The sequence below is a fragment of the Anomaloglossus baeobatrachus genome, chromosome 2, assembly GCF_048569485.1.
Source record: "Anomaloglossus baeobatrachus isolate aAnoBae1 chromosome 2, aAnoBae1.hap1, whole genome shotgun sequence".
Taxonomy (NCBI): domain Eukaryota; kingdom Metazoa; phylum Chordata; class Amphibia; order Anura; family Aromobatidae; genus Anomaloglossus; species Anomaloglossus baeobatrachus.
Window position 1 is genome coordinate 297,404,595 of NC_134354.1, and position 26,540 is coordinate 297,431,134.

The 26,540-nt window shown below is 43.7% G+C and overlaps 1 protein-coding gene across 2 annotated transcripts in view; it reads right to left on the minus strand.

The window, feature by feature from the left end:
- SYNRG (synergin gamma) overlaps positions 1 to 26,540 on the minus strand; it is a 179,586-nt gene that overhangs the window by 55,232 nt on the left and 97,814 nt on the right. For both annotated transcript variants that reach the window (XM_075335855.1, XM_075335854.1), the window contains exons 13-14: positions 3,428 to 3,961; positions 2,458 to 2,615 (exon numbers count right to left, since the gene is read on the minus strand). In XM_075335855.1, coding sequence (XP_075191970.1) covers positions 2,458 to 2,615; positions 3,428 to 3,961 — 692 coding nt within the window. The remainder of the gene's footprint in view (positions 1 to 2,457; positions 2,616 to 3,427; positions 3,962 to 26,540) is intronic.

A 26,540-nucleotide genomic window follows, 5' to 3' on the forward strand; every position in this document is an offset into this window, starting at 1 on the left:
CTCACTCATATTGTCACAATGCCCTTCTTGACATGGTCCGCATACCCGTGAACAGGTAAGTCTGTGTCTTTTGCAAGTGCACCAAAGTGTACTACAACCATGAGAATAATTGCAGTGAATTATTTTCAGAAGTGTTTCTGGCGCGGGTGAAGTATCCATCATCACTGGAACTAGACTGTTGTTCTGCAATTCCCATCCCCATTCAGTAGTGTCCATGGCCTCTCCATTGTCCATCCAAAGCATCACTTGGAGGTAACGCCGAAGGGCATGATACTTCGTTGCAGAGGAGGTTGGTGGCAGTTGTTCAGGTGTAAAAGATTTTGACTGAACCAACTTTTTTGCAGAGAGTAGAATAACTCATTGCCGACAGATTGTCTCCAGGTTTGCTCCCGAACAATGCCACCATCGCTTTACACCCAGCATCATCAATCTCAGCTATGTTTTTCTTAGATGTGGAAAACATTTTAGCACAGCTATTTAAGACAGAGTCTCCCTTCAAAACCTTGTGTAGACCGAGTTTTTTTCCGATTTTAAAAACCTCGGAAGTGGTTTTGCAACCCGTGAATGCATGCAGGAACACAACACTGTTTCCCAGGAACTTCTTCATAACCTTAATGTCGTATACTGTTGCAGGACTCCCTTTATCCGAGTAGAAATAAAGCTTGTTGCCATCGCTGGTTGACGCGTGATGAAGTAACAACACCAAAAGATCTGTATCTTCGCCAATGAGACTAGTACTTTTGTTGGATGACATTGACACTGCTGACTTAACAATCTCCACATCTGCATCCCCCTCTGATTGTATTACGTAGCAACCTCTGTCATTCATGCGCTGTGAAACGAGATTGATAAGAGACTGTTTTTTCTCCACATTCGAAAGGAAGTCCTCCTTTTTCCCGACAAATTTCGTTCCTTCAGCAATGTTCACTTTGTTACTTGTTTGATTTTTGCGCCGTCGCTGATGGGTAATGTCCTTAGTGTTTGGTCCTGCAATATAACCATCAAATACTATCGTAGCCTTACCGTAGTGCTTTACTGTGAAAGATGCATAGTTTTCAGCGATTGAACAATATGTCTTTCATTCTGACCACTTCAGTCGATGGAGAAGAGAACCTCCGTCAAGAACATAATGTTCCACTTCTGGAACATCCTTGAGTACTGCGCCATCTGAACTCTGTTCTTTTATAGCAGTCATCAGTTGTACTTTGTTTGGTTTGCGTAAGAGATGTTTTGCCTCAAAGAGGGATGGTGGGTATGGTGAAAGTTCATAGGCCATCACCTCATCAAGTGAAAGATCAGCAGTTTGAGACACCACAAGAAACCTTTGGAACAAAAGAGCGGGGTCTATTGTTTTGTCCTTCGCAACGTCAATTGCCTCACTGGATGTCAGGGTCTTGGCTTTCATTGACCGCTTGTACTTAACTGAAAACAGTGATTGACCCTCCATTGTTGCCACTATTTCTCTGCCAATGGTGAACAGGTTATGGACATTCACATCCTTATTTGCATTGACACCGATGATAATGTTGCGAAGAGACACTTCATCAGAGAAAGGTGAAAAGGTCTCGAATTTATCTGCAATTTTCTCCAGGTCTACACAATCTCTTCTCGTCCGTGACGTTATTGCCTCCTTGTGTTGTTCACTGGTGACAAAGCTCTGGCGAGTGAAACCCTACATTGCATCACTGTAGGAAGAGGACACTGGCACAGACAGAGTCCACAAGGCCCTCTGATGTTCGGACATTCCACTTCCTCTGGTAAAAGAAATATGATTGTAAAAGAAATATGATAGACACTGAAAGGGGAGTCGCCTTTAACATTTTACAGCTTTTGCGGCCATATTCTTTGACGTCGCATTTGGACACTTTGTGGTAACCCTATCTTGGTAAACTTTTAGTATCTTTTTCCCTACATGTAATACTACCAAAAAAAAAAATAACAATAAAACGCTTTCTTGGAATTTGTTAAGGGTAAAGTGTTTTTTTCGTATTTTGACTGGACTAGGTCTGTAAGCATTGCAAACGGTGGCTGCAGAACTGATATCACATTGGTGGTGTTACAGCCAGTCGATGAGCTCTGGCACTTCAAGTGGCTGGTGCCGTCTAATCAGACGGCGCCCTGTAGCTCAGTTATTGGCTTCAGTGTTGTGGATGTGACGTCAGCACGGCAGGCAATAACAAACACCGAAAGTAGCACTGGAGACTCAGCACTGGACCCGAGGAGGAGGAGTAAACTACAGTTTTTGTTTTTTTTTAGCAAATTGTGCCTGCAGAGAAGTTTTCGGAGACCAGAAAATTCTTTGGTGCCTACCCACTTTTCCACAGTAAATAAAATTCTAAAAAAAAAAAAAGCAAACAAAAAACAAAACCATACAGCATATTACCATGGTAAATATGCAACAGAAAATGCCAAATACTTTTATATGACTAAGTGCATGCTCTACTTCATAATCATTACCTCTACTTCTCCTGTAAGATCTTTGTACTTGTCTCTGATGACAGGTAAAGAAGGTTTCTCAGTAACCGTATGAGAACGGTCTCTAAATGGTGGCTCCATAGATGGCATAATTCGATTTATTTCCTTATCTCCAAGGCTGTGGCTCCTTTTATGAGATCCTGTACAGAGATGTCAGAAAAATGAAGGCACAACGGAGTGTAAGCTAACAATTTGTCAAAAATAAGATACTCTTATACCAACAATTTTCACACAGAAGATTAAAAAATATACAGTACTATGATTAATGCTATTACAGGCTGTCCAGCTTGAAAAAGTTATGTAATTGGGTGTACAGTGCAAAAGAAAGAAACTTAAAAGACCATTTACATTACATGATAATCGTGAACAAGCGTTGCTAAAAATAATTATCTTGCCATGTAACCAGGCCGATGATCATCCAATGAAATAGCAAAACGCTGGTTCATTGGTGAAATTATCTTTTGTGCAACACAAAAGAGCACTGTTCTTGGCGGTGCGTCGTTCTGTGTAAACGGAGAACTCTGGCAGTGTATGCAGTGAGTGATCTAATATACATCACTTAGTGTGATGTGGTTGAAACCATGTGCTTCAATTGTAGAAGCCATGCAGAAGAAAAAAAATAAATACATTAATACAGCAGAAATGTGTTTATGTGGTTGGGTTGTGTGCCAAACTATCATCCAGAAATTGCAAGACGTATAGCACCCAAAAAAAACTGGGATGCACAAAACATGCTCAATTCCAAATGCCAAAAAGCAATGTACAAACTGTATAGTCAAATCAAGTAATATTGCTCATCAATTCTTCCAAGCAGATATTTTAGGATCTTTGAGGAGCTTTTATTTCACACCAAATGTGGAATTTGATATCAAGTAATACTAAATGAAAACACTTCTACAAATAGCACACACAACTAAGTAAAAACAGAGCTACAAGTATTAATCCTACTTACCTTGAGCACAAAGATCCAAAGTTTCAAGCTCTGTCTTAATCATTTCTTCACTTGATTTAACTTTTCCTTGAGAAGTGGCCAATAGAAAGTCAATTTTACTTATTTTGGGTTTTTCACTTTGGAATTCCCCAAAATCATCATTACTTCGAAGTTCTGCAGCAATAATATGGTCTGATATGGTTATGGTGTCGATACTATGTCCCAGTGAAGAAATATTGAGACCACGTAACGTGTCATCATTTGCTTTATCACGTCCTCTGGAGCTTACATCAGGCAAGCTTTCTTCTGAAGCCTGCATGTCATTAGAAAAGGTAGTTACCTTTGATATAGTTGTCATAGTCAGATTTTCAGTACTTCCAAAGGAGGTTTCCTTTTTTGCAAACAAAGCTGTAGTAGAGCCTGCACCGTGGTCAGGGCTGAAAAAAAAGTCAGGCTGTTTTTGGATTGCGTGTACGTTGTCCTTCTCTGACCAGTCAGAAATTGTCAAACTGCTTAGTAGGGAGCAATTGTTTTCATTCGAGCCTTTAAAATCATCTACATGCAAAATGACAAAAAAGAACCAATATGTAGGAAACTGCTAACATAAAAATAACGCTAAAACGTAGGGTAGAAATCACAACTTACATCTACAAAGTAAATATATTTTTGTACCTTAATCATGTTTCTTCCATCACTTGGTATGTAGGAATACGCTAATTTTACAAGGTTCCAGCCAGATTACAAGAGTGAATCACAGAAAAATAAAGGTGTTTGAAGGCATAGGCTTAAATTTTCAACACCAAGATAAACTTTCTATGCAAACATAAGTTGCACTATTATCTTTGCGCTTCCATACTCCATCAAGATTTCCTGGTTTATTGCCTGCACAGAGAATGTTCTGCTGACTTGCTTGTTTGATTATTTAGTCCCGGTCAATGGTGCGGAAACCACATTTTTACAGTTTCTAGGTGCATTACATTATATCCAATATATGCAAATGAGTTATGCATGTTTCTTGCTACAAAGTAAAAATGGCTTCAAAAATAGAAGTATGAATAGTTTATTTTATCAGTTAACGAACTAGAAAATGATACAAGCAAAGGCAGATACTTATCCATAATGCCATACCATCATTGAGGTGTCTGATTTCATTCAAATATATTCTTCAGCAGGACACTGACCCCAAACATACAGCCAATGTCTTTAAGAACTATCTTTAGTGGAAAGAAGAACAAGTAGTCCTGGAACTGATGATATAAGTGAAGTCAACATCAATGAGTCTGTCTGGGATTACATAAAGAGACAAAAGGATTTCCACAAGCCTAAATCCAAAGATCTGTGGTTATATCTCAAAGATGTGTGAAACAACCTCTCTGCCAAGTTCCTTCAAAAACTGTGTGCACGCGTACCTAGAAGAATTGACGCTTTGATGTGGTTTTGAAAGTAAAAAGGTGGTCACATCAAATATTGATTTGATTTAAATATCTCTTATTTTTCATTCACTTTGCTTTTGGTTGACTGATAAAAACTAATTAATGAAAAAGGGTATAAAATTCCAAAGCACTAACAGGCAGACAGTTGCTTCCTACCTGTCTGATGTGCTTTGCCAACACAGAGTGCTCCTACTGAGATTCAGCTGCTTCCGCTGACGTCGCTGGACAGTTGACAACAGGAGTCGGCTGTCAATCAGTATGACGCTGGCTGTTCCATCCCATCTACAGAACAGAGAGGAAAAAAAGCCTCCATTCTGTAGACGAAGCCACTGTTTCGCTGGCAAGAGCAGCCTGTCACTGCTTTGTGCTGGTGAAAAATGGCGCTGGGCACAACAAGCATGTAGGTAGCAACTGTCTGTTATTGCGTAGGGACATTTAAAAAAAATAAATAAATAAATAAAAACTGGATATACCCTGTAAAGGGAAGCGGTCAGGTCTCTCTATGCCCTCAAACCTAGCAACATTGTAATCCGTATGCCCAAATTCCCTTCCTAAGCATTCCTGTGTAACGCTATTCACTAATATGAATGTTTAAAAAAAGACTTATAAAGCTCACTGTCCCTATGCTAATTAGACCTGTGACTAGTCCAAGTGACATTAGTTCCCCTGATTAGTTGGACCTTTTCCAGGTTATCACGCCACTGTAGGCATGATAACAGGATTTCCACGAGCTGGCATCAGCTCCTGGAAATCTCACGCACGCGCGTGGCTCATTTCGGCTGCGTCAGTGCGCCTGACTAGGCGTACACTTCCTGAGCTTCATTAGGCCCACTGCGCATGATCAGAAGTTCAGAATACGTATACATGAACCATTTTGTGAACTTCTGGTAATGTGCAGTGTGCCTAATGAAGCGGAGAAGCGTCCATCCTGCTTCTGCGGCGCACGGACATGGTCAAAATGAGCAACACGCAAGTGTGAGATGTTCATGAGCCACTGGTTTTGCTGCCACTTAAGAATCATTATCACATGCACAGGGGAGTGATTCCATGGAAAGAGGGCCAACTAGTCTGGGGAACCAACGCCCCTGTGACTACTCACATGACTAATTAATATAGGGACATCAAGGTTCATACACTACAGTTCAAAAGTTTGGGGTCACCCAGACAATTTTGTCTTTTTCATGAAAAACCATACTTTTATTTATCAAATGAGTTGCATAATTAATAGAAAATATAGTTCAGACATTGACTAGGTTAGAAATAATGATTTTTACTTGAAATAATAATATTCTCCTTCAAACTTTGCTTTCGACAAAGAATCCCTTTGCAGCAATTCCAGCTTTGCAGACCTTTGGCATTCTAGCTGTTAATTTGCTGAGGTAATCTGGAGATATTTCATCACATGGTTCCAGAAGCCTCTCCCACAAGTTGTATTGGCTTGATGGGCACTTTTTGCGTACCATATGGTCAAGCTGCTCCCACAACAGCTCAATAGGGTTGAGATCTGGTGATTGGGCTGGCCACTCCATTACAGATAGAATACCAGCTGCCTGCTTCTTCCCTAAATAGTTCATGCATAATTTGGTATTGTGCTTTGGGTCACTGTCCGGTTGTAGGATGAAATTGGCTCCAATCAAATGCTGTCCACAGGGTATGGCATGGCGTTGCAAAATGGAGTGATAGCCTTCCTTATTCAAAATCCCTTTTACCTTGTACAAATCGCCCACTTTACCAGCACCAAAGCAACCCCAAACCATCACATTACCTCCACCATGCTTGACAGATGGTGTCAGGGAATCTTCCAGCATCTTTTCAGTTATTCTGCGTCTCACAAATGTTCTTCTGTGAGATCCAAACACCTGAAACCTTGATTCGTCTATCCATAACACTTTTTTCCAATCTTCCTCTGTCCAATTTCGGTGTTCTTTTGCCCATATTAATCTTTTCCTTTTATTATTCAGTCTCAGATATGGCTTTTTCTTTGCCACTCTGCCCTGAAGGCCAGCATCCTGGAGTTGCCCCTTCACTGTAGACGTTGACACTGTAGTTTGGCGGGTACTATTTAATGAAGCTGCCAGTTGAGGACCTGTGAGGTGTTGATTTCTCAAACTAGAGACTCTAATGTATTTGTCTTGTTGATCAGTTGTGCAGCGGGGCCTCCCACTTCTCTTTCTATTCTGGTTAGAGCCTGTTTGTGCTCTCCTCTGAAGGGAATAGTACACACCATTGTAGGAAATCTTCAGTTTCTTGGCAAGTTCTCGCATGGAATATCCTTCATTTCTAATAATAAGAATAGATTGTAGAGTTTCACATGAAAGTTCTTTTTTTTTTTTCTGGACATTTTGACAGTTTAATGGAACCAACAAATGTAATGCTCCAGATTCTCAACTAGCTCAAAAGGAAGGTCAGTTTTATAGCTTCTGTTATCAGCAAAACTGTTTTCAGCTGTGCTAACATGCTTCCACAATGGTTTTCAATGGATTTCTAAACATCCATTACCCTTCTAACATAGTTAGCAAACACAATGTACCATTAGAACACTGGAGTGGTGGTTGTTGGAAATGGACCTCTATGTACCTATGCAGATATTGCATTAAAAACCAGACGTTTGCAGCTAGAATAGTTATTTATCACATTTACAATGTAATAGAGTGTATTTCTGTTTTATTTAATATTAGCTTCATTGAAAAAAGAAAAAAAAAGAAAAAAGGAAATATCTAAGTGACCTTAAACTTTTTAACTGTAGTGTAAGTATTTTTAAAAATTATTTTTCTGAAAAGAGTTATACAGAGCTGGTTAGGGAGGGAATTTGGGTTACAATGGCATAGGCGACCTGACCGGTTCCCTTTAAAACGTATATTTTCTAAACCATTTTTACTTTGCAGTATTTTTTTCAAACTTTTGCACAGTACTGTAAAAGCAACCTGGGCTTCCATAATACCACAGCAGTGCCACAGGCTGATCGTCTCCATGCCATTCCGCATTCATGCAGTAATATATGCAAAAGGAGCCCCTACCAAGTATTGAGTGCATTTACTGTACATACTTTTCAGTAGGCGCCAACATTCCTGAGATTGAAATCATTTCTTCAGTTGGTATTATATAATATTCTAATTTTCAAAGATAATGACTTTTGGGTTTTCATTGGCCGTAAACCATAATCCTCAACATTAACCGAAATAAACACTTGATATAAATCACTCTATTTGTAATGACTCTATATAATAAATGTGTTTCTCTTTTTGTATTGACTTAATTAAATAAATTAACTTTTTGATGATATTCTAATTGATTGAGATACACTTGTAGGGTTCATCTGAGAGTTAATAGTGTTACAATGCTGTCTAACCACCTTATTGAAAGGACAACTCCCTTTCAATCATGAGGGAATGCACGGAGTGGCTACAGTTATAACTCACAGGACTGTGAGCGGCACAATAACCCTATACCAGTAGGTTAATAGCGGTTGGGGATAGGACAGGTTCTCCTCAAGAAAAGCTGCACATGGGTAAGCTGTTTTAATTTGAGGCGGCTGATGGAAAGGTTGGGTCACATGTCCTTTCAATAACAGCCATTTTTGAGACAGGAGTGTTGTTAAGGCTCTGGGTAAGTTTACCCTAACAAGCAGGCAATGTTTCATAAAAAGACAACCTATAAAACATATATTAGGAAGTGCCAGAATATTGTGTCTCCTACACATGTGATAGAAAACAGGACAACAACACCTGTGACTCTTTCCTGACAGCTCACTGTCTTGCAGATCCCATATCTGAAGCAACAATCCTGTAATGTAGCAGAAGGTCAGATCCCCAGCTATTGCATTTATTATTGCTTCAGTCTTCTCCTTTACCATACAATGAGTGCTGTGCTGTGAACAGAAGCATTTGGCAACACCGATGGGTGTCTCCCCAGCCAATAAATCTGTTGGGTCTTAGCAGTCTGTAACTTCTTCATATAGCCAGAACTCCTGTTACCTCTGACAGATCAGACAGAACACTGTTCCTGGCTGCATTTGCTCTCTACGCGCGCTCATACCCTTCTTTCAGACGATATGTGGGGGGAAAAAAAGCATCCAAGTCTTCAGGTAAGGCAAACCACCCTGGCTGTGCATCCTCTCTCCCTCACCTTCAAGGTTCCTCAAGGCTCAGTTTTGGGTCCCCTCCTCTTCTCTCTATACACTGCCCCTATTGGACAAACCATCAGCAGATTTGGTTTCCAGTATCACCTCTATGCTGATGACACCCAATTATACACATCATCTCCAAACATCACCCCCGCTCTATTACGAAATAAGAAGGATTGTCTGGCTGCTGTCTCTCAAAGCATGTCCTCCCTCTATCTGAAACTAAACTGAATCTCTCCAAAACTGAGTTTCTTGTGTTTCCCCCCTCTACTAACCAACTTACACCAGACATCTCAATTACCTTCGATGATTTAATCATTACTCCCAAGCGGCATGCTCTCTGTCTTGGGGTTATATTTGACTCAGAACTTTCCTTCATTCCCCATACACAGTCACTCACTTGCTCGTGTCACCTGCATCTTAAAAACATCGCCAGAATCCTACCATTTCTCACCTTGGAAACTGCAAAAACCCTTACTGTTGCACTTATTCATTCTCGTCTGGACTATTGCAACTCTTTACTGATCGGTCTCCCTCTGACCAAACTTTCTCCTCTCCAATCCAGTTTGAATGCAGCAGCCAGGGTCATTTTCCTGTCCAGCCGCTTCACTGATGCCTCCACCTTGTGCCAGTCACTACACTGGCTACCTATCAGCTACAGAATACAATGCAAACTCATATCGCTCACCCACAAAGCTCTGCACAGTTCTGCATCACCCTATATCTCATCCCTCATGTCTGTCTATTATCCTACCCGCCCCCTCATTTCCGCAAATGATCTAAGACTAACATCCTCCTTAATCCGAACCTGACACCACCATCTCAAAGACTGTTCATGAGCTGCGCCAGTTTTCTGGAATGCACTACCCCAAAGAATGCGACTAATATCCAGCCCTCAGGTTTTTAAGCGTGCATTAAAAACACAAGCTAATCATCATAACTTACCAACCTAAGTCTCCCCTGTCCAGCTTTCTAAATGCTATTCATAATAATCTTCCTCCTATTTCTGTCCTCACATCCTCCATACAACCAGTAGCATGTAAGCGTACCTAAAAGGTTACTGTCTAATGACCGACTCAATCGTCTTTATATGAAATCAATAAATTATCATAACAGTGGCTGGATTGGATACTGCAAGTGTGCTTTACCTTTTGTATCCCCCTCTTTCCCCATAGATTGTAAGCTTTCGAGCAGGGCCCTCATTCCTACTGTAGCTGCTAAACTGTGACCTATTTTGTTTTGTTTTAGTCTGTACAAGCCCCCACCTGATTGTAAAGTGCTGCGGAATATGATGGCGCTATAAAAATAAAACTTTATTATTATTATTATAGGGAGAAAACAAACAACGCAGCTTGCAAAATAGGGAGAGAAAGATCACCGACTGGGTATAGAAAGTATAGCAGCCATGGCAAAATCTATAAGGTGGGGGGGAACGAAAACATGTCCCCCAGCAATCCTTGTTGGCACAAAGGACAAGAGATCCATCATGCGCTGTAAAAAGAGAAAGTAGTAAAAGGATAACACTTCAAAAGGAGTTTGTCAAGCCAGCACCATCATGAAAACAGAGTCCAGAACCTGGACGTATTACTGGGAGACAGACCAACATGGAGGTAGTCTGAAACTAGGAGCAGGTTACAAAATACATATTGGGGTCTGAAAATAAATATATGGAGCCTGCAGCTTAAAACCTATCCTGAGGTAACCAAGATCTGTAAAAGCTAGTTTTTCGATTTCTAAAAAGGTGTCAACAGCATTTACATGAAATAAAATTAGAATCCAAACTTTCCTTCCAACGCACAGATAATGCCCTGCTGACAATTTACATATAGAAAATATAAAATGAAGGAATTGATAGAATATATAGAATATACATCTGATGACCTAGGACATCAATTTTTCAGTATTTTGTTTACAATCTAATAATCACATCCAGAGACCATGCTAGAATCTAGATGGAACAGTATTTGATAAGATAATATGAATATACAGTTAGGTCCACAAGTATTAGACAGCAACTGAATCTTCGTGATTTGGGCTATACATGCTATTTTTTTTTTTTTATTTCAAATGAAACACCTGGAGATGCAATTGAAGTGTAGACTTTCCGGTTTAATTAAAAAAAAGTTGCACAAAAATATCCTGTGAAACGTTTCAAAATTGCAACAATTTTTCTATAAAGCCTCTTCCTTTCTGAGACTCAAACTGGACAAATTAACGTTACTATAAATAAAATTTTCATGTTTAACCTCTTAACGACCGTGGGCAGTAATATTACATCCTAGCGGTCATAGTTTTACTGCTCGCGGTCTGCTGCCGGCAGCTTGCAGCGATCAGCCTACATCTCAGCTGATTTTTACAGCTGAGATTTGTACCTGCCAGGCACGAGCAGAATCCTTATCTGCCCATGCCGTTTAACCCCTTAAATGGCACTGTCAATATGTGACAGCGCCATTATAATGGCATCAGTGGTAAACATTTACTCACCAGCCGATACTTGAAGTCACGTGAGGTGATGATGTGACTTCCGGTGGTTGTCATGGTAGCACAGGGTCATGTGATGACTCCTGTAGCTCACATGACTCACTTTCAGTTGGTGACAGGAAATGAGTATATCTGCTGTTTACAGCTGTATAGCTGTGATCAGCAGATATGGAAGACCGATCAGACAGCTGATCCATATAGCCCCTTAGGGGGACTAGTAAAATTGAAAAAAAAAGTTAAAAAAAGTCTTAAAAAATGTAAAAAAAAAAATCTAAAAAAAAGTTTAAATCCCCCCCCCCCTTTCGCCCCATTGAAAATGAAAGGGTTAAAAAAATATACATACATTTGGTATCGCCGTGTTCAGAAATACCCGGTCAAAATATAAAATCAATCAATCTGATCGGTAAACGGCGTAGCGCCAAAAAAAATCCAAATGTCAAAATTACGTTTTTTGGTCACCACAAATATTGCATTTTGCGCAACAACAGGCGATCAAAACGTAGCATCTGCGCAAAAATGGTAGTGTTAAAAATGGCAGCTTGAGACGCAAAAAATAGGGCGTCACTGAGCCATATATCCCAAAAAATGAGAACGCAACGGGTCACGGAATATGGCGTAAAATGTGCGCCCCTTTTTTTGGACAAACTTCAGATTTTTTTTTAACCCCTTAGATAAAAGTAAACCTATACATGTTTGCTGTCTACAAACTCGCACTGACATCAGGCATCACACCCACAAAATCAGTTTTACGATATAGTGAACATAGTGAATTAAAATAGCTCAAAAACAAAAGTGCTATCGCACTTATTTTGCAATTTTTCCGCATTTAGAATTTTTTGGCCGTTTTCCAGTACACTATATGGTAAAACGTACGGTTTACTTTCAAGTACAGCTCGTTCCGCAAAAAATGAGCCCTCACATGACCATATTGACTGAAAACTAAAGTGACGTCTCTAGGAAGAAGAATGGCAAAAAAAAAACAAAACAGAAAGCAAAAAAAAAAAAAAAAAAAAAAAAAAAAAAAATCGGCCAGTCGTGAAGGGGTTAATATTTTGTAAAGATTCAATTGCAGCCAATGTCTGCCTGAAATCTGGAGGCTATGAACTACACTAAACGGTGAGTTTCGTCCCTTGTGATGCTTTGCCAGGCCTTACTGCAACTCACTTCAATTGTTGCATTATTGTCGGACTGTCTGCCTTAAGCATATGAAATTCATGCACAATGGGGTTAAAATTTGGTGATTTGCCTTAACAAAAAACCTCCTGTGTTTCTTTCGCAGTATGTTTTAGGTCATTGCCCATCTCTACTGTAAAGAGCTGTCTAATCAATCTTGCTACATTTGGTTGAATCTGAAAAGCAAGTATAGCCCTGTATGCTTCAGAACACATCCAGCTGCTTCTATCTTTAGTCACATTACCAATAAACACTAATGACCCAGAGCAATTGGAAGCCATGCATGCCCATGCAATCACATTGCTTTCGCCATGTTTTACAGGATATGCGGTGTGCTTTGGATCATGATCCATTCCAAACCTTCTCCATATGTTTTCCTTCTCATGATTCTGGTACAGAGTTTCATCTGTCCATAGAACACTTTTCCAGAACTGGGCTGCCTTCTTTAGATGTTTTTTTTCACGTCTAATCAGGCCTATTTTTAGGGCTGATTAATGGTTTGTACCTTGTGATGAACCCTCTGTATTTGCGCTTATGAAATCTTCACTTTATCGTAGACTTAGATACTGCAATATCTACTTCATGGAGAGTGTTCTTCACTTGGCTGGATATTGTAAAGGGGTTTTTCTTCACCGTGGAAAGGATATTGTGATAATCCACCACTTTTGTCTTACGTGGAAGACCTATCCTTCTTGTGTTCCCTAGGTGGTCACCAGTAAGATATTGTTTTGCAGAATAAACTAAACCAAACTGTTGATTTGGCCAGTGCTAATTTCTACTATCACTCTGATGGTTTTGTTTTTTTTGTTTCCTTTTTACAGCCTAGTTTCACCTTGACGGCATGTTGTGGGTTTACAGCAACAGCTTATACGTGCAAATGCCACACCTGGAATCAGCTCATGACCTGTTACTTGTGTAATTGGTTATAGAGTAACAAGGAAATAGCACATTAAAGAGCTTTTGAGATATTTTTCCAATTACCTTTGGTCACTGGAAAAAGAGGCAGCTACATATTAAAGAGCAATAATTCCTAAACCGTTAATCAAATTGGGATGAGAATTCCCTCCAATTAAAGCTGAGAATATGCACTTTAAGCCCATATTGATTGTATTCCAACAGCGCCCCCCCAAGCAAGGACGCGAAAGGAAGGAAGGGAGAAAGAGCACATGACAGAGAGGGGCAAGAAGGGCGCAAAGGGGAGGGCGCCCAACCCCAGAGCAAGACACCAGGGAGGAGAGCCGGAAGACTGACTGGCTGGCAGCGGCCCCCCGCCGGAAGGAAGCGCATAACCCCACAGAACCCGCAAGACGGGATGTAAACAGGGCGCCCAGGGCAGAAAATGTCACCCGGAGGGGACCGCCGAGAGACCCAAAACCCTTCCGACAGGAGAACAGCAGAACAGAGGACAACGGAAGACAGCAGAGGAGGAGGGAGGAAGGGAGGGCAGGAAGAGCATCCACAGCCGACCACAAGGTTGGGTGTGGACTGGCGGCCACAGCGCAGTAAGGACGGGAAGGCAGCAATGCCCCGACAAAAAAACACACCGGCAAGGGGAGTCCCGAGACGCGGGGGGAAGGAAGGGACTCCGGGACAGAAGGGCAGGCCCGGACGGAAGAACCTAGGGGCGCCCGAACAAGCACGGCCCCCAGGAGAGAGAACCAGGGACGGCAGGGCCAGAGGGGAGCAGCATGGAACACCAGAAGCGAAGCAAGAAGCCCAAGGCGCCAGGCCTCGCGCAAGGCCAGGGAGGCGCAAGGCGGCAGAGGCGGAAGACCAGAACACAGGCCCCCGCGGTCCAAAGGCCAAGAGGCACAGAGGCCAAGAGGCCCCGAGGCCAAGAGGCTCAGAGGCCAAGAGGCACAGACGCACAGAGGGCCAGAGGCACAGAGGGCCAGAGGCACAGAGGGCCAGAGGCACAGAGGGCCAGAGGCACAGAAGCCCAGAGGCACAGAAGCCCAGAGGCACAGAAGCCCAGAGACACATAAGACTAGAGGCACAGAAGCCTAGAGGCACAGAAGTCCAGAGGCCCAGACGGCCAGAGACTAAGAGGCCCAGAGGCTCAGAGGCCCAGAGGCCCAGCAGCAGGAGACGCAGAGGCCAAGAGACACAGAGGCCAAGAGGCACAGAGGCCAAGAGGCACAGAGGCCAAGAGGCACAGAGGCCAAGAGGCACAGAGGGCAGAAGGCACAGAGGGCAGAAGGCACAGAGGGCAGAAGGCCAGGAAACACAGAGGGCAGGAGGCCAGGAAACACAGAGGGCAGGAGGCCAGGAAACACAGAGGGCAGGAGACCCAGAGGCCCGAGGCCAGGAGGCACAGAAACAGGAGGCCAGGAGGCACAGAGGCACAGGGCCCGGAGGCCCAAGGCCGGGAGGTCCAGAGGCCAGGAAGCCACAGAGGGCAAGAAGCCACAGAGGAAACAATGGCCAGGAGGTCCAGAGACCAGGAAGGCCGGAGGCCAGGAGGCAAGGAAGCACAGAGGCCAGGCGGCCCGGAAGCACAGAGCGCAGGAAGCACAAGACCTGGAAGCCCAGAGGCCGGAGACACGAGACCAGGAGGCAACAGAGGCACGCGGCCAGGAAGCACAAGGCACAGAGGCCCGAGGCCAGGAGGCCCCGAGGTCAGGAGGCACCAAGGCCAGGAGGGAGAGAAACCCGAGGCCAGGAGGTAGAGAGGCCCGAGGCCAGGCGGCAGAGCGGCCAGAGGCCAGGAGGCACAGAGGCCCAAGGCCAGGCGGCACAGAGGCCCGAGGCCAGGAGGCACAGAGGCCCGAGGCCAGGAGACACAGAGGCCCGACGCCAGAAGGCACAGAGGCCCGAGGCCAGAAGGCACAGAGGCCCGAGGCCCGGAGGCACAGAGGCCCGAGGCCAGGAGGCACAGAGGCCCAAAGGCCAGGAGGCACAGAGGCCCAAAGGCCAGGAGGCACAGAGGCCCAAGGCCAGGAGGCACAGAGGACCCAGGCCCGGAGGGACAGACTGACAGAGGCACGAGTCCAGGAAGCACAAGGCCAGGAAGCACAAGGCCAAGAAGCACGAGGCCAGGAAGCACGAGGCCAGGAAGCACGAGGCCAAGAAGCACGAGGCCAAGAAGCACGAGGCCAAGAAGCACGAGGCCAGGAGGCACAGAGGACCGAGGCCCCGAAGCACAGAAGCCCGGAGGTACCGAGGTCAAGCGGCACAGAGGCCAAGCGGCACAGAAGGCAAGCGGCACAGAGGGCAAGCGGCACAAAGGCCAAGCGGCACAGAGGCCAAGCGGCACAGAGGCCAAGCGGCACAGAGGCCAACAGGCACAGCGGTCAACAGGCACAGAGGTCAACAGGGACAGCGGCCAACCGGCACAGCGGCCAACAGGCACAGCGGCCAACAGGCACAGAGGCCACAGAAGCTCGGAGGCCCAGAGGCCACAGCAGCAAGGAGGCCCAGGAGGCCACAGAAGTCAGGAGGCCCCGGAGGCCCCAGAAGCCAGGAGGCCCAGGAGGCCACAGAAGCCAGGAGGCCCAGGAGGTCACCGAAGCCAGGAGGCCAGAGGCCACAGAAGCCCCGAGGCCACAGAAGCCAAGAGGCCCAGAGGGCACAGAAGCCAAGAGGCCCCGAAGCCACAGAAGCCAAGAGGCCACAGAAGCCAAGAGGCCCCGAAGTCACAGAAGCCAGGAGACCACCGAAGCCAGGGGTCCGGAGGCCACAGAAACCAAGAGGCCCGAAGGCCACAGAAGCCAAGAGGCCCGGAGGCCACAGAAGGCAAGCGGCCCGGATGCCACAGAGGCCAGGAGTCCACAGAGGCCAGGAGTCCACAGAGGCCAGGAGTCCACAGAAGCCAGGAGGACACAGAAGCCAGGAGGACACAGAAGCCAGGAGGACACAGAAGCCAGGAGGACACAGAAGCCAGGAGGACACAGAAGCCAGGAGGACACAGAAGCCAGGAGGACACAGAAGCCAGGAGGACACAGAAGCCAGGAGGACACAGAGGCCAGGAGGACACAGAGGCCAGGAGGACACAGAGGCCAGGAGGCCACAGAGGCCACAGAAGACCACAGAGGTCACAGGAGGTCACAGAGGTCAAGAGGCCACAAAGGCCAGAAGTCCACATAGGCCAGGAGGCCACAGAGGCCAGGCGGCCACAGGGGCCAGCACAGGGGCCAGGAGGCCACAGGGGCCAGGTTCCACAGGGGCCAGGAGGCCACAGGGGCCCAGGAGCTCAGAGGCAGGAGGCACAGAGGCCACCGAGCACAGACCAAGAGGGCACCCCGGCTCACACCCCAGGGCAGACACCAACCGGACGCCGGCCACAGCACAGCAGGAGGGACGCCGACGGCAGAGGGACCGACCTAGAAGGGGAGCAACCCCGGACAGAAGGGCAGGGGGAAGGGCTGGCAGAGATCCATAGCCGAGCCCCCCCTGAACCGCAGAAGCAGGAGCACAGCTCTCGGGCCACCGACGTGGAGACAGATCGCGGACGCGGCAGGCCCAGGACACCCCTTCCCACGTGCACACGCCGTGCAGCGGTGAAGACGCAGGCACGCGTCAGGGAGAGGCTCCGGCCCGACCGCCATAGACTCACCAGCACCGCAGCGTCCGGCCAGGATGGAGGGGACCACGGGCTTCACCAGGAACCTTCCCGGCCGCTCCCCCGGAAGTGCTCCTGCATACTGCCGGGTCACTGCAGCAGGGAAGCGTGCACTTTCGATGCGGCAGGGCCCCCCCCCGCCGCGCACACGATCCGGTAGAAGCACACCCTGCTGCAGGCGTCATTACCCTGGAGGCAAAGCCAGACCAGGAGAAAGAGGACGAGGTGCACCGGAGGACGGAGTCCACGAGGGGAGCTCCACCGTCCGTGCTTCCGGATCCAGAGCTCCGCCGTTCCCTTGGAGACCGCACGGACTCAACAGGACCCAGGTACTGTAGGTTCCGATCCCAGCAGGACAGGAAACCAACTGATGAGGGAGGGGGACCGCCCCTTTTTATCTGTAGGTTTCCTGTCCTGAAGGGGGCGGATCCCTCTCTCGTGGGTGCTGTCGTGACGAAAGGAAAACATACACTGTCGAAGAAAAGGAAAAAGAACGTCGTTTACTGAAGGAGATGACAATTGGAGAGACGTATTAGAATAGTTTTTGGTACGGACAATGTCTCATTTAATCATCAAATATTATACTCAGAAACTGTGCTATATATTTAGAGTGGGACATGAAGATTACAACAAATATTTATAGATTTATTTAGTTCGCCATTTTCTTCCATTTCTGTTACTTTTAACAGACAGAACAGTGTAATCTACTTTTCTATTACATACATGGTGAAAATTGTTGGTACCCCTCGTTTTATGGAAAAAAAAAAATCCACGATGGTCACAGAAATAACTTGAATCAAACAAAAGTAATAAAAAAAAATCTATGAAAATGAACAAATGAAAGTCAGACATTGCTTTTCAGCTTCCACAGAATTAAAAAAAAAAAAAAATTAAATAACTAATTAATTAATTAAAACTCATGAAAGAGGCCTGAACAGAAATGATGGTACCCAGAAAAAAATGTGACAAAAGGGACGTGTGTATAACGTAATCATCTCATTTTCTAAATCGGTCAGTCATGATGCTTTTAAAGTAAAGTAGTCATGACACCATTAGAAACAGAGCAGCACACACAGAGATGGGTACAAAAATGGATACACACCTGTATCCATGACACTTACAGATATATCTAAGTGCAGGAGAAATTCTATATACACTACTGTAAAATAAAAAAAAGGAGTGATCAAAAGGCACCAAAAGCAGAGATAAAAAAATAATTTCTATTTTCAAAATTCATAATAAAAAATGGTAAAGGAGCCACACAAATTTTGTCCTAGTCATGGTTTTTTTATACATATATTCACCGGAGATCAAAATTAGAGAACACACAATTTCCTAAATGTTAAGGTCATTGTGTAGTCCTATGTGATTATATAGTCTGACATGAGTAATCTAGCAGTATTTTAAGCTTATTTCATAAATTGAATTTATTCTAAAAGCAGATAATACAAATGTAAATGACATAAATGAAAAAGAACACTGAAAAATTATGGAACACTTTCAGATACCTGCAAATTATTGGTCTTAATCTGGCACCTGGTGCTAATTTCCTTAATTATCTGACAAACCCTATTTAACTGGCAGCCTAAAGGTACCGTCACACTAAGCGACGCTCCAGCGATCCCACCAGCAACCTGACCTGGCAGGGATCGCTGGAGCATCGCTACACAGGTTGCTGGTGAGCTGTCACACAGGCAGATCTCACCAGCAACCAGTGACCAGCCCCCAGCCAGCAGCGGCGCGTGGAAGCGATGCTGCGCTTGGTAACTAAGGTAAATATCGGGTAACCAACCCGATATTTACCTTGGTTACCAGCGCACACCGCTTAGCGCTGGCTCCCTGCACTCGTAGCCAGAGTACACATCGGGTTAATTACCCGATGTGTAGTCTGGCTAGGAGTGCAGGGAGCAGAGAGCCGGCACTGACAGCGTGAGAGCGGCGGACGCTGGTAACGAAGGTAAATATCGGGTAACCAAGGAAAGGGCTTCTTGGTTACCCGATGTTTACCATGGTTACCAATGTCCGCAGAAGCCGGCTCCCTGCTCACTGCACATTTAGTTGTTGCTCTCTCGCTGTCACACACAGCAAGGTGTACTTCACAGCGGGAGAGCAACAACTAAAAAATGGTCCAGGACATTCAGCAACAACCAGCGACCTCACAGCAGGGGCCAGGTTGTTGCTGGATGTCACACACAGCAACATCGCTAGCAACATCGCTGTTGCGTCACAAAGGTCGTGCCTCAGCAGCGATGTTGCTAGCGATGTTGCTTAGTGAGACGTGGCCTTAACTTTCCAGCTTGCACTGACTTTGCAAAAATGGTGTGCTGTTCCAAAGTGACTGAAACCCTCCGGCATCAAGTTATCCAGATGAAGGCCAAAGTGGTGACCCAATCAGCCATAGCAAGAGAAGTTGGTTGATCCAAGTCTGTGATTTCAAGAATATTGCACCTTTACAACATAAACTCTTTCAAAGTGTCTCAAGAAGGCTGGTCGCCCTCAAAAAACAAATGCAAGAGAGGACAGGATAACGTGGAAAAGCTCCATGGGTAATCATTTCAACACTGCAGCTGGGAATTGCTCGCCAGTTCAGCACCGAACAGGGCAAGGATCTGTCTCGTTATACTGTGTCACGATGTTTAAAAGCATTTGGACTGAAAGCACACTCTGCAGTGACAAACCCTCTCAGCAGAAAGAATCAAAAGGCTTTAGACTCACCTTTGGTGGGGAGCATGTTGTATGGACAGAGGAGAAGTGGTCCACAGTTCATTTTAGTGATGAAAGCAAATTTACATTGTGTTCGTCAACAAACTGAGGAAAGACTGAACTCAAAGTGTGTTAAGAAGTGAGTGAAAGCTGGTGGAGCAAGTGTCATGGTTGGAAAAGGTTTCTGCAGCAGGAGCTGGACCTCTCATACAGCTACATGCCAGAGTAAATGCAAGTGTGTATCAGAACTTTTTTCAAACAACATGTGGTTCCTTACTTGCGTGTGTTACTTAACCAGCCAGCAATTTTCATGCAGGACAATGTCCTCTGTCACACAGCAAAACAGGTAAAGCAGTTTCTTGAAAAAGAAAACATTGAAACAATGAAATAGCCAGCCCTGAGTCCTGATCTAAACCCAATAGAAAAGCTCTGGAAAATTCCTGGTGACAAAGTTATGGCCAAGAAACCCACAACAAAGAACTGTGGAAGAGATTGGAAGAAGAGTGGACCAAAATCACACCAAAGCAGTATGAGAGACTAGAGATGTCCTGTGGTCGCAGATGTGCTGAAGTTATTGAAAGCAAAGTCCTGTACACTTTGTACACTTCCCACTGATTGGTGACTGTAATTACCTTCAGAAAATTTACTTAGAATCGTTCTCTGTACCACAGTCATTGCTGTTCTCTAATTGTGATCTTCACATTTTGGGCAAAATGAAGGGTTTATCGTGATAAACTTTGGATTTTTTGTAAAACACTGTTCTAGTGGCATGGTGTACCCCTTACAAAAAAAAATGTTGATCAATATAGATTACATTGTTTCTGAAAAAAGCAAGTGAATCATACATGGTTCGCTAATATGTATAAATAAATATATGTATAAATAATGTATGTGTATATATCTCAATCTCTCTCAAACCTTCCACAAGCTTAGATCGTCATTACTTCTATTATTACATTGGGTGGAAATAAGCAGCAAACAGGATGGAACCACTGGTGCATGGACTACCTACTGTTTACACAACTGCTAACTTAATTTCCAGTATTAAAATTTGATTTTTCGGTCGCCATTCTCTAACTGCTGGTCATAAAAAGTAAGTATTAAAATTGGTTGTCTGGGCAAAACGGAAAAAAAAAAAAAGAAAAAAAACGTTCCTCAGGGGCTTGGATCAGTAAAAAATAAGTAACCGATATCCACCTACCTGCATGCAGGTGGCTCCAGCGCAGATCTCTCCATGGTCAAAGGAGAGGTCACCATTCCATTAGCAGCAGGACCACTGTAGTCTATTATTGCTTGAAACAGTCACGTGACTTGACATCCGATAACTACAAGTAAGTGACTTGAACAGCAAGCTATCATTTTTCTTATATTTTCTTTTTACAGATCCAAGCCCCTGGGAAACTATGATCATACTACTATACTACAATCATGTACTATCTTGGCTGGCTACAAAAAAAATGTTTTTGCAGCCTAGGAAGGAATATTGAAAAACAGGAACACTAAATATATAGAGGCTCATGCACACTTCCGTATTACAGAGCTTTATGGACTGTTATTAACGTGTGACAAATGCATATAACATAGTCATGCATAATTTTTTTCTCGATAAGTACTGATGATTGGAATGTGTTCAGCTAAAAGGTCTCAAGTGTCAGGACATCATGAAGCCATCACCTTCATGACTTTCCTCAACTTCTTCCCACATATACAAAGACTGTGTGCACACATTGTGGTGAAACTGGCATATTTGCAAAGCCATAGTATAAAGCATGGCATTATAGCAACATATGAGCACAGCCTAAAAGTCGCAGAAAGACTGAAGAAGAAAAAAAAAAAGAAAAAGAAAAAACAGCAAAACACATCAGGTAACTTAACATCTATAGCAATTTATTTATGAGCCAAAAATAAATACACATGAGAACTGAATTCAGAAATGGAGTCAGCAAGGGAACCAAAGCTCCTCCAATACAATACTGTTAGGTTATAGCAACTGTTGTGACTGGATGGACATAAATTCACCCGCTTCCACTTTCAGAACAGAATATAGAGATAAAAAAATTCCAACAATTTAGGAAAGCTACACATGGGTATTAAAATCTCTCCCCTCAAACAGTAGTATTATGAATAAAAGTGCATCAATGCTCTCACGTTTTAGAAGGATAGGGACAAGGAAACAGTTCTGTCTCGCTAACAGAAGAAAACACAAACACATTATTAAGAACATCATGATTACTCCTTAAATAAATACAGAAATACAAAACAGAAGAATTGCATTCCCAGCATTAAGAGAACCTTTGAACAGATGTTTCATTACAGGGCAAGAAATGTAAAAATAGTTCATGGCAAATCATAGTTTACTCATACATAATCCAAACAAAGCTAAGGAAACAAAGAATGGCACACAAATGTATGGTGAAAAAACACAACACCACATTAAAGGGCGAAGAACTGCCAAATAAACAAAATATGGAGATGCAGGGAAATGAGCGCATGCACAGAAGGCACATAATTCACCACTGGCATGCCAGTTAGTTCTGGGCATCCTATTTATCTGCAGTGAATGGGATAAGGAAAGGAAGCATCTGCCAGACAACTATAGCACTGATTATCTTGTATGGAACAAAAGTATCTCACAGGTGAAAACCCAACCTGCTGATTCCATGTGGATTCTAGAGAGAGAACCATTGTTGGTGAACGACACTGAAAAGGTGGATGTATGATTTTTGGGGGGAGGTAATGACCACTAGGACTAATACTACTTAGAAGAACAAAGGCACTGCTGAAGCCCCTTCACTGAAGACCAACAGAGCACTACTGTTCTATGCAGCCATGTCTGGAAATGCCCCTCACCTTTCATTTGAAAGGGAATGTGCTGCATTAATAGACAACACAATGTTGGATACTGTAGTGAAGAGCAACTAAATGCTATCTGGACTCTCAAAAAGAAATATCTGCCTACTAATAATGCACTAAAGATGTAATAATAAGGGCTCTGTGAAAGATACATTGCAAACCTTAATGACAAACTACTGGAATTTCTACATCTAGCAGTTGTGATCCAACCCTACTAACGCCGATCACTCAAAATATCCATGTGATAGAGAAGAAAACATGCACAAGGTAATGGAAAAGGGAAACATACACCCTAAGCAACTTCTGCACTGCAACTTTTACATTGCATAATGACTAATAAAGTAAAATTCCTTTTTTTCTTATATTAAATATCTACATTTTAATCAATAGATAATATAGATAATAAGTTCCACAACTGGAGGAGTTAAGAAAAAAATAAAGTTCCTATGCTGAGATAATCTTATATAGGCCCCCTGCTATCTACTGTGTAATGGTCGTATCTGACCGCACAGCAACATGGTCTGATCATACAACATCTCATGGGAAGGGAGGAAGCAAAAAAGGTTATACAGAAAGGACAGAATGGGATTGCAGCTGCTGTGTAACGCCAGTGTAGGGGCAGCGAGCGGGGTTAGTGGACCCACCGGACCAAAGCAGGGACCCAGACTTACCCCTTAGTGAGAGGTGCTTAACTAAGCACCTACCGCAAGGTGGACGTGAGGTAACACTCCCAAGGCAGCTGACCAGGACTGTGGCAGCTGACCCCCAGGACAGGAGACGGACTCAGGTATAGGCACAGGTGCAGGCAGGTAAATGTGGGATGGTTGAGGCAAACAGGCAGGCGGGTACGGACAAGTATGGTGGGCATGGCAGGGACAGATAGGTAAGGGAAGGCGGGAAAAGGGATAACTGGACCTGACAACTAGCTAGCAGACTGGCAGCCAAACTAACTGAGGATGTTGCGTAGGAACGGCCACGAATGGGACGGTGCCTTAAATACATAGTGTCTCTTAGTTATAGGCTAAGAGGCATTTCCTGGAAATCGTGTGCTGGCCCTTTAAGAGGAGGTACCCACTATTTTTAATAATTTATTTTAAAATCTCTCTTTATTCATATACATTAAAAAATCCCAAACCAAGACAAACAAACAATAATTATTTATATAGTGAAGATAAAGAAGATCACTTTGTTTGAGACAATTGAGAGGTAGAGGATAGAAGACCTTCAATACTTCAAAATGGATGTTAATGCTCAAGGGGTACAGGTAAAAAAATGCCCATGTCCTTAATCTTCCCCTAACATGGTCTATCCCTGCCTGTCAATGGAGCACATCCTTACTTAGCCGATGCCCCCATTCCTCGGCGGCTCTCCCTTGTAAATCCCTTCTCTCACCCTCTCAAACAATACTTAGAAAAGTCTCTCTAGTGAAGAGAACCACCAATGTCCCTGGCACCCAGTTATATACAAGAAAAATACAAATTTTCAATAATTTCCAATAAGGGCTATCCCTCCACAATCTCTCTCCTGCCTGGCAATGGAGCACACCCTTATTTTTACGGTGCCCCCATTCCTCGGCGGCTAGCCCCTAAAGAAGCCCTATAATCCTGGATACTAATTACCAGGTATCAATCAAAAAAAGGGACCTTTTTCAAAGTTTATAGGAATAATACTTTGCACTTATCTGAAAATCCTGTATCAAAAAGGTGCCTAGAGAACATCCAAATTTTCATGTCATGAATTCCTTAGGATCTCATTTCATCTCTCATCTCATCTCAACGCGTTTCACTCCATATAATTGACCAACGGAGCTCATCAGGAGATTTTTCATTTTTCAAAATGGCATAATAGACTTTAGATGTTGTGATCTCCAAGGATCAGAGCGGTGTGCCGCTTTGAAAAATGTCCCTTTTTTTTATTGATACCTGGTAATTAGTATCCAGGATTATAGGGCTTCTTTAGGGCTAGCCGCCGAGGAATGGGGGCACCGTAAAAATAAGGGTGTGCTCCATTGCCAGGCAGGAGAGAGATTGTGGAGGGATAGCCCTTATTGGAAATTGCCAGGGACATAGAAAAGTCTCTCTAGTGATGAGAACCACCTAAGTATTGTTTGAGAGGGAGAGAGAAGAGATTTACAAGGGAGAGCCGCCGAGGAATGGGGGCATCAGCTAAGTAAGGATGTGCTCCATTGACAGGCAGTCATAGACCTCGTTAGGGGAAGATTAAGGACATGGGCATTTTTTTACCTGTACCCCTTGAGCATTAACATCCATTTTGAAGTATTGAAGGTCTTCTATCCTCTACCTCTCAATTGTCTCAAACAAAGTGATCTAGACACCTTCTTTATGTTCACTATATAAATAATTATTGTTTCTTTGTCTTGGTTTGGGATTTTTTAGTGTATATGAATAAAGAGATAGATTTTAAGATAAATTATTAAAAATAGTGGGTATTTTCTAACACAACGTTGAGATCGTATACCAGTCCAAAAATTTTGTTCTGAGTTTTTCCTTTAAGAGGAGGGCCAGTGCGCGCGTGTGTGCCTTAAGCACACTCCTGGGAGACCTGAGCTGTGTGCACAGGCCCCGGGAGGAGGAGGAAGCAGGAGCATACATGGACGGCTGCAGGGCAGCAGGGGAGGAAGCAACCCGGCTGGGTCTGAGTAAGCGCTACATGCTGCTTACTGTTAAATTTCTCCGCCTATTTTTAAATGTTTTACCGCATAGAAACAAGCATCTGTGATCCATTGTAGCCATGTCTGTAAACTCTTGTTTCCTCCCCTGCTCAGGAGCTGCAATATGTTCAGACCGTGTTCCTGCATGGTCAGACATACCCATTACACAGTACATAGTAGGAGTCACATTTATAATATCTCAGGACAGGAACAATTATTTTTTTATTTATTTATTTATTTTTTAACCCCTTCAGCCCCCGGGCACTTTCCGTTTTTGCGTTTTTGATTTTTGCTCCCCTTCTTCCGAGAGGCGTAACTTTTTTATTTTTCCATCAATCTTGCCATATTAGGGCTTGTTTTTTGCGGGACGAGTTGTACTTTTAAATGAAACCATAAGTTTTACCATATAGTGTACTGGAAAACGGCAAAAAAATTCCAAGTGCGGAAAAATTGCAAAAAGGGTGATCGTACAATAGTTTTTGGGATATTTTATTCACTGTGTTCACTATATGGTAAAACTGAGATATCTATGTGATGCCTCAGGTCAGTGCGAGTTTGTAGACACCAAACATGTATAGGTTTACTTGCATCTAAAAGGTTAGAAAAAATTCACAAACTTGTCCAAAAAACGTAGCGTTCTCATTTTTCAGGATCTGAGGCTCACTGATGGCTTAGTTTTTTGCGTCTCGACCTGACGTTTTTAACGGTACCATTTTTGCGCAGATGCTACATTTTGATCGCCTGTTATTGCATTTTGCGGCGACCAAAAAACTTAATTTTGGCGTTTGGAATTTTTTTGCCGCTACGCCGTTTACTGATCAGATTCATTGATTTTATATTTTGATAGATCGGGCATTTCTGAACGTGGCGATACCAAATGTGTATATTTTGTATTTTTTTAACCCTTTAATTTTCAATGGGGTGAAAGGGGGGTGATTTGAACTTTTAGGTTTTTTTTTATTTTTTAAAACTTTTTTTTACTTTTTTTTTATTTTACTAGTTCCCCTAGGGGGCTATAGCGATCAGCAATCCGATCGCTCTGCACTATCTGCAAATCTCAGCTACAGAGCTGAGAACTGCAGATTTGCTGCTTTACTTTCAATGCCGGCTGTATTCCGGCATTGAGAAGAAGTGAG